An 8565-nucleotide genomic window follows, 5' to 3' on the forward strand; every position below is an offset into this window, starting at 1 on the left:
GGGGGGCTACTAGGAAGGGCACTTGAGTGGAGACCTGAGGGGTGACCCAAGAGAGAAGAGCATCCCGGCAGAATCAACCGCTAGCATAAAGGGAGGGGCAGGAGGTGAGGACGAGGAGGAGACTGGGCGGGTCAGGCCGTGCAGCGCCGGGGTGGGGGGACGAGGGAGCCAGCCCCCAGGGCGGCGGGCAGAGCAGGGACTCGCCCCGCTCGCTGCTCACACGCGCCCTCTGGCGGCTTCGGGGAGAACAGGCCGTGGGAGGTGCCGGGAGACGAGGCGGGGTCCGGGACGACTGAGGGCGTCCGGGAGGGGTGGGGTGGGGGAGATGGGGAGGATGGTGTGGGGTGGGGAGGGATGGGAGAGGGGGGTATGGAAAGGGACGGTGGGGGTGGCGGAGGGGGCGTTATCACGAGCTCTGCTAAGTCCTGGGGAGTAGAGAACAAGCGTCGAGAGAAAGGGGCGCTACTGTGGCCGGGATGGTGAGGGCCGGCCTCCGCAAGCAGGTGCCGGGAATCAGCGGGAAGGGGGTCCGGCGGAGAGCGGAGCCCGTGGGAAGGCTGGGAGGTGGGAACTGGTTGGGAGAGGCCGAGGAACAGCGCGGGGCGGGGCTTCCTGGGCCACGGCGGACCCTGGGCGTTCTTCTGGAGCTTGGGGAGATCCCAGGAGGATGACACGCATTAAATTGACGTCCAGGTGGGAGATGGTGGAGGGCTGGCCAAGGTGGTAGCAGTGGGGCGGTGGGAAGCGGCAGACCCAAGTTAGGTTCTGAAGCTAGCTGACCGACGGGGGTGGGAGAGGGGTGTAGAGCCCCGAGCCCCAGCGAGGGAGTTGCCTCTGAGATGGTGGAGATGGCGCGCAGGCTTCAGGGGCCCAGGACAGATTCAGGAGTGACGGGACAAAGAAGCAGGAACGTAGCGCGGCCTGAAGGCGGAGCCCGGGCCGCCACCAGACAGAAGGGCTGGGCGGGGACGTCCGGGTCTACAAGGACTCCTGCCTCGCCCCCTGTACCGCCCCGATAGTACTCCAAGATTCAGGCGCCACCTGGCGGCTACAGTACGCGCCGCAGTCTGGATAAGACAAGGTGTTCGATACAATACTAATATGCAATCTCCTAATCTTACGTAACTATTATACAAACTGCAGAAAATTAAAGTGATGATCATTGCCACTCCTGCCCTAAGCCCACCCAGGTGACCTGTGGTGGCCAGGCTGAAAGCTTCCTGTGAACGCTCAAAAGGTGACCCTGGTTATGGGGGGCCTGATGAGGGGTTACACCAATGCTGCTGTCCCAGGGAGGGTCCTGCTCATTTTTACAAAACAAGAAACTCTGTGCTAAAGGTTCAGTCAGTAACTTCGACTCCGCAGGCCAGGAAAGCACCGGAATGAATATGAATGGGTATGTCTGTGTGCCAATAACACTTTATTTACAAACAGATGGCAATGTTTGCAGCACCCATCCCCACTTCCACCAGCACTGCTCCACTCCGCAAGATGGAGGGGCTCACACCCCTGGCACATGCATTTTGCTCCTGCAGGAGGGCCTAGCAGCTCCAAAGTTACGCACGTTTGTACAGCTTTTCGTGCTCAGTGTCAAAAACCACCTCCCTGCGAAGGGTCGGATTTGCCCAGGGCATTCCTCTCTACTCTTCCAATTCAATGTAAAAAACGTGTTTACTTCCGCAATTGCTTTATCTTTCCTTTTTAAAATATTTGATTTACTCATGGCTGTGTTGGTCTTTGTTGCTGCACGCGGGCTTTCTCTAGTTGCGGCACATGGGCTTCTCGTTGCGGTGGTTTCTCTTGTTGCAGAGCACAGGCTCTAGGACTCCCGGACTTCAGTAGTTGTGGCTCATGGGCTCTAGAGCACAGGCTCAGTAGTTGTGGCACATGGACAGCATGTGGGATCTTCCTGGACCAGGGCTTGGACCCATGTCCCCTGCACTGGCAGGCAGGTTCTTAAACACTGCGCCACCAGGGAAGTCCTTTGTTGTTTTGGCTGCGCTGGGTCTTTGTTACTGCACAGGCTTTCTCCAGTTGTGGCGAGCAGGGGCTACTCTTCGTTGCAGTGCACGGGCTTCTCATTGTGGTGGCTTCTCTCGTTGTGGAGCACGGGCTCTAGGCGTGCGGGCTCAGTAGTTGTGGCGCAGGGCTTAGTTGCTCCGCAGTATGTGGGATCTTTCCCCACCAGGGCTGTAACCGGTGTCCCCTGCGTTGGCAGGCGGATTTTTAACCACTACGCCACCAGGTAAAGCCCAATTGCTCTTTTAAATTATGGAATTTCCAAAAAGACAACTGAGGCTACAGTGGAGGGAGGCTACCTACTTGCTTTCCAGTTGTGGGGCCGGGCAGGCAGGTCCTGTTCTGACTGAAGTGAATCTGGTCCATGTTGCCCAGAGACCTTCCACGGCAGCCCTCACAAAGTCCTTTAAACTCACTGCGAGGCAGACAGCTAATCTCACCCGACACCCAAGCCTCACGTGATGTATTCAAGTTTCTAGCTGGTTCTTCTGAAGCCCTATCAGGTTCAGGGGGCCATCCACAAGTATGTCAGTGTTCTATCCATTGAATGGGCTGCCAGCCCCTCACTTCTCACCTTTGCCATCACCCAGGTGTCCTATCTAGTGAGCTAGACCCACGGGCTGCCTTCCCCACTCATCCTTCCCTTCTGCCAGGTGTAGGTCAGGCCCACCTGTCCTTTCTCAGCCCACGGAAGCTCATGGTTTCTGCAGGGCTCTGGCTCTTGGCATGTGCGTGTGTTAGGAACTAGAGGTCCAGCAGCATTTTGACGTCTGTCTGTTTATACATCAGCCCTGTTCCTAACGGGTTGCTCTCTTCTCCTTAAGGGTTTAAAGGAGCCCTCCATGAATCAGGGACATGAGACAGACTGCAGAGAATCTAGTCTCAGCACTTGGGTCCTTCTGCCAAACTGGGCCAACCCCAGTGCTTAATCCCATCACGCAATCTGTCTCCTGCCTTCTCCACTCGAGGTTACACAGGATGAGCTGTGCTTTCTGTTCAATTTAACTCCAGACCAAGATATAACAGTACAAGCAAATTACGTTAAAACTGAAATTCCGGAAAAGGAGCCTAGAGCAGCAGTCACAGGGGGAGAAGCTCCTTTCAACCATCTCCTCCCCGCCTCCATGGCTGGACTGTGGCCGCCCCTCACATTCTAAACTGAGGTGCATACTTGGGTGCCTAAAGGCCACTTGCAGGACACCTCCCTGCTCCCCACCTTGGCTGATGGCAACTCCAGCCTTCCAGTAGCTCAGGCCAGAACCTGGGAGTCCCATTCACTTTCTTCCACATCCCATCAGCAAGTCGTAGGGACCCCTTAGGGCCTCACTGCTGCTTGGACAGTCACGGTGCCTGTCCATCCACTGGGGCACCTGCCATCTTTCCCATCGTGAAGGAAACAAGATCTGATCAGGAAGACTTAGGGAACACGGTGGAGACCCCACCCACAGGACACCCCAGGAAGGCGCGATCCAAGGCTCAGGGCCCCGGGGTTACTGTGGTTTTCAGAAGCTGATCGGGAGCACAGGGAGAACCAAGAGGAGGCACCGATGCAGGCAGCGCAGGCCCCTGGACATCCCGGGACTTAGCACAGAGCCCAACCCACCCGTTCCCTAGCCTCAGCCTACCCGAGGGGCTGTGTCTACAGCAGGAAACCCAGGGCCACACGCTGTCCAACAATGGCCCGTGACCCACCTGAGCCTCCAGGTTTTGTGACCAGGCCCAGCCCCCTTCCCTGGGGGGTGGACCGGAAGCACCACACGTGGGAAGGACTGGTCGCACTCGGGACTAGACAAGTCTCTACCTTTATTGGCCAGCAGGCTACTTAAGGGGGATGAAGCGGGAGGAGTGGGTGGCCCCAATGCCGGGCCGGCCGTGCTTCACAGGCTTGTAGGTGATGGAGAACTCGCCTAGGTAGTGGCCGATCATCTCAGGCTGAGGAGGAAGGGAGCAGGGTGGTCAGGCGGGCGTGGGTGGCCACGCCCCGCCCACCCCGGCCCAGCACAGCCCACACGCACCTTGATTTCCACCTGGTTGAAAGTCTTGCCATTGTAGACGCCCACCATGCTGCCCACCATCTCGGGCAGGATGATCATGTCGCGCAGGTGCGTCTTCACCACCTCCGGCTTCTCCATGGGCGGCGCCTCCTTCTTGGCCTTGCGCAGCCGCTTCAGCAGCGAGTGCTGCTTCCTCCGGAGGCCGCGGTTCAGCCGCCGCCGCTGCCGCGCGCTGTATAGCTGCATCAGCTGCTCACTGCAGGCACAGCGCACAGAGCGGGAGGCCTGAGACCCGGCTCACCCCCACCGCCCGCCCACTGACACGCCCGCTTCCCGTAGGGCCCCCAAAGCAACACTCGCAGCCCGGCCAGGGCCCACGGCACCCGCGCCGAATGTTCGGGATAAAGCCCTCCGGTTCAAGAACCGCCTCCCCGCCCCCCGCTGTCTACAAACGAGGAAGCCGAGTCAGGAAAAGAGGTAGCTCAGGTGAGGCGGCGGAGCCGCCGAACTTCACGGGCAAACTGCTCTGCCCCGAAGGCCTCAAAAACCCAGGAGCGGGGCCACCCTGAGAAACCCACAGCCAACGAGGACCCTGTGCTGTGCCCCCAGGAAGCCGGCCCCCTCCGAGCCAGACCCGCGTAACCTCCAGGAAAAAAGGCGTCCCTGGCTGTCCGCAAGCCTCTCTCCCCATCTGGGGGCCAGGTCGTCGCACCCACCCCGCCTAAAAGCTTCCAGCTCCTCCAACCAAACCTTAGACCAGGGATCGGCAAACTCCCGCCCACGTACCAAATCCCAGCCTGCAGCTGCCCGATCTCAAGAGGCTCGCGAGCTAGGACAGCATTTACATTTCCGAGCGGACGAAAACACGTCCAAAGAGGACGCGTAGAAATCCTTTTAAATTCGATCCTCAACGTCTCCACGTGGAGTTTTATCCGCACGCAGCCCCGCCCTCTCCTTTACACACGGTCTACGGCCGCAGCCGCAGATCAGGCTGCAGCCCCCAGCCCTCGGGCACCCCCGCCGCCGCCATCCCCCTCCCCTGCCCGGCCGCCACTTACTAGGACATGTCCAGCAGCTGGTCGAGGTCCACGCCGCGGTAGGTGAACTTGCGGAAGGTCCGCTTCTTCTTCTGCTCCACTTCCGCCTGCGCGGGCCGGGATACTGGTGAGCGGGGACCCCGAGACCCATCTCCCAGCCTGCGGCAGCATAACCGGGCCCGCGGCTCCCGCCGAGAAACGTGCGGCCCTCCCGGGCACGGAAGCCCACGGGGCGCACCACCTCGGGCCCGTCCTGGGGCGGCCCGGGGCTACGGGGGCTCGGCTGGGACAAGCGGGCCGACACAAGCCTTCCCTGCCCCGGGTCGTTCCGACACCCAGCAGGCCCGCCCCGCGCCCCCATGTCCGGAGGCGGTTCCAGAGGCCTGCAGGAGGCTGCCGCAGCCGCGCGGCCTGACCCCGGCCTCCACTGCGCGGCCAGAGCTCGGATGGCGCCGGATGGGCCCGGAACAGACATACTAACCGTGACACTCACCATCTGGTCGGGTCTTCCGAAAGGATCGTCCTTTCTGCGCCTGCGCAGTTATCTCGCGGCCTCTCACGTGCCCCGCCCCAGGGCTGCGCGCGCGCGCGCTTCCGCTTTCCCAACGGAGGACGCGCGCCCTCTGCTGTCCGGAGGCCAGAGTGCTGGCTGCGAGGAATAAAGGAGCCTCTGCCAACCTTGGGTGCTCGGACCCCTCAGGCTGGAGCCGGCCGCCTAGTATTTGGGAGCCCCTTCCTCAACTGGGGGACGTGAGACGCGTCGCCGCCCGTTTTGGAAACTCATATTCGTGCTCCTTAATCTCCATAATGAAATCCACGTAAAAAAGTGTTTATGGAGTGCCTGTTTGCAGTAAGCGCGCTGTCTGGGTTCGGGACTGGCCCTCCCCTAGGGAGCTCGCGTCCCAGTGGGCGAGACAGACCCGTAAGAAACAAGGTCATACAGATATCTTATCCAAAAGGAAACTCGGGGGGTTGGAACACTGGCTTTGCACAGATGGTCAGAAACTTCTTCCCTGATAGGGACCAGCCAGCCTTTAACAGACGAACTTATATCGATATAAAGTAACAACTGCAACATTACAGTGCTAGGTTTGCAACACATAACATGTGATATGTCTAACAAGAAGAGCAAGGACGGGCCGAGGGATGAGAGCTATATAGGAGTACGCTTTTAATAGTCACTGGAACAAGTGTCCATCTGAAGGCAATTCTGGTACATTAAGATGTATGTGGTACCATGTGGCCCAGCAGTCCCACTGTGCGTGCATACCCCAAAGAACTGAAAGCAGGGACTCCAACAGATTTGCACACCCATGTTCACAGCAGCATGATTCACAGTAGCCAAAAGGTGGAAACAACCCAAGTGTCCATCCATGAATGAGGGATAAACACAATGAGGTCCACCCACACAGTGAAATATAATTGAGCCTTAAAAAGGAAGGAAATTTTGACACATGTTACAATGTGGATGGAACTTGAGGACATCAGTGAGAGAATCCAGACATAGAAGGACAAAATACTGTATATTCCCACCCATGTGAGGTCCCCAGAGGACCCAAATCCATAGAGGCAGGAAGTAGATGGTGGGGGTCAGGGGCTAGGAGAGTAGGATGGGGAGTTAAGAGTTTCAGTTTGGGAAGAGAAAGTTTTGGAGATGGATGCGGGGGCGGGGATGGTTGCACAACAATGTGCATGTACTTAATGCCACTGAGCTGTGCACTTAAAAAGTAGTTTAAAATGGCCAATCTTGTATTTTTTTAATTTTTTTTTTTTGGCTGCGTGGCATGTGGATCTTAGTTCCCTGACCAGGGATCAAACCTGTGCCCCCTGCAGTGAAAGTGTGGAGTCTTAGCCACTGGACCACCAGGGAAGTTCCCTACCAATCTTATATTTTGTCACAGTAAAAAGCAACCCAACAGATGTGTGTGGTAAACTATAGAACAACCCCTAAAAAACTCAAAAAGCACGATGAAAAAAATTAAAAGAATTAATTTTCTAGCTACACTAGAAAATAGTCACTGAATGCAAAAGAAAGCCGTAACAGAGGCATACAAGAACAAAAAGACGTGATACATAGAAAACAGTTAAACATTTGGCAGGAGTAAGCCCCATGAATAGAGGATGCAATCAGCCCTGCAGGGAGACTGAGGTCCTGGAAGAGGGAGTGAATGTGCAAAGGCCCTGAGGTAGGAATGAGAAGATAAAACAAGAGAAAAGGCCAATGCCCTCCCCTCCCCCCGCCACATGACTCCACCGCGCCTCACTCAGTTTGCCCTCACTCAGTTTGCGTGTGGGGCACGAGGTGATTGTCTCCGGCCCCCTACCGACCAAGTGGCTTTGGGGGGAGCTGGGGCTGGCCTGGAGGGGACGGGAAGTCTGAGCCCTCCTCAGCCATTTCCACAACGGGGCGGGGCGGGAGGGGCGGTAACCAATTAGGCTTCACGCGAAGGAGGGGACGTCCCTCCGTGCCCCAGTGGGGTACAATCACTGTGTTTGGGACTGCAGGAAGTGTCAATCAGGGTGTGAAGGTGCGAAGCGGGCTTGCCCAAGTTTACGGAGGCAAACGTGGTCCTGGGAGCTCCTGGCTGGCTGGAAGCCCCTTAAATGATTGCACGGCACCCTTTGGCCAAGAGACTGTAATTTTGCAGAGAATTCATCTTGCTGATGTAAGGAGCTAACTTTTCACAATGCGACGACACGCGGTGGGGACTGGAGGGTGCGGGCACGAGGCCCCCCACTCTGCCTGACCCTGCTGCTTCTGTGAACCGGAGGGATGGGAGGAGGAGGGGTGCAGTCTTGGAGGGTCGTCTTGGGTCTGGGGGAGAAGATGCCCGTTTCACTAGCTTTCTGGGCTGAGCCAAGCTTCCCTTCCCCCGCAAAGTGCACTGGGCTGGGGCTCTCCGGCTGTCTAGTTCACCGCATTCTCAAGCCTGGCACACTGGAGCCATCCAGGATTTATGTTCTGAAATCTTGTTTTTATGACAACGGAACGGCCCCGTCACTTCACGTGGCAGAGGAGACTCTGCAGGTGGGAACTCGTCCCACCCCGCCTCCCTGGCCCCCAGGTTCCCTCTGCATCTCTGGGATCCCCCTTGGCTAGGACTCGAGCTGCTCCACTGCCCAGGCCTGGCCCTGCCTCTGGGGCCCTGTGAACAACAGCTGGGCCCCACCAAGTGCCCACCATGACGACCTTCAGCTCCCTGAGCTGCACCCCACCGGCCCTGAACTGGGGGTGCCGACAGCCCCAACCCATGTCCACGGCCCACTTCATGGAAAGATGAGCGGCCCGCCCAAGGCCACAGTCCAGGTGTCACTCCCGCAGGGGCGGGGGTGGCCTGGCCAGCCCCACCCACGTGTGTGCAGGCGTCTCTTCCTCGGAGCCCGGCAAGTGGCCTCTGAACCCTGGGACCCAGGGTCCCTCACAGTGCGTCTGCAGCTCTGACCAGGCCCCCCACCACCACCAGACCAGATCCCCCAAAGCCCCAGACCTGCCGAAGAGGGCCCGGGCTCCCCAC

General features: G+C 58.4%; 1 protein-coding gene across 2 annotated transcripts; it reads right to left on the reverse strand.

The window, feature by feature from the left end:
- Nucleotides 1-3805: 3805 nt before the first annotated feature.
- RPS15 (ribosomal protein S15) lies at nt 3806-5613 on the reverse strand. Of its 2 annotated transcripts, none has more exons than XM_082652222.1 (4): nt 5544-5613; nt 5072-5157; nt 4035-4269; nt 3806-3951 (listed from the first exon to the last, which is right to left on the reverse strand). In XM_082652222.1, exons 1-4 carry the CDS (start codon nt 5544-5546, stop codon nt 3838-3840), a joined length of 438 nt encoding a protein of 145 aa, XP_082508348.1. In that variant the 5' UTR covers nt 5547-5613; the 3' UTR covers nt 3806-3837. The 2 variants fall into 2 exon arrangements, with proteins under 2 accessions (XP_082508348.1, XP_082508347.1); XM_082652221.1 differs by having other exon boundaries at nt 5532-5595.
- Between the last annotated feature and the right edge of the window lie 2952 nt (nt 5614-8565).

Source organism: Grampus griseus (genome assembly GCF_964374135.1).
Source record: "Grampus griseus genome assembly, chromosome: 3".
Taxonomy (NCBI): domain Eukaryota; kingdom Metazoa; phylum Chordata; class Mammalia; order Artiodactyla; family Delphinidae; genus Grampus; species Grampus griseus.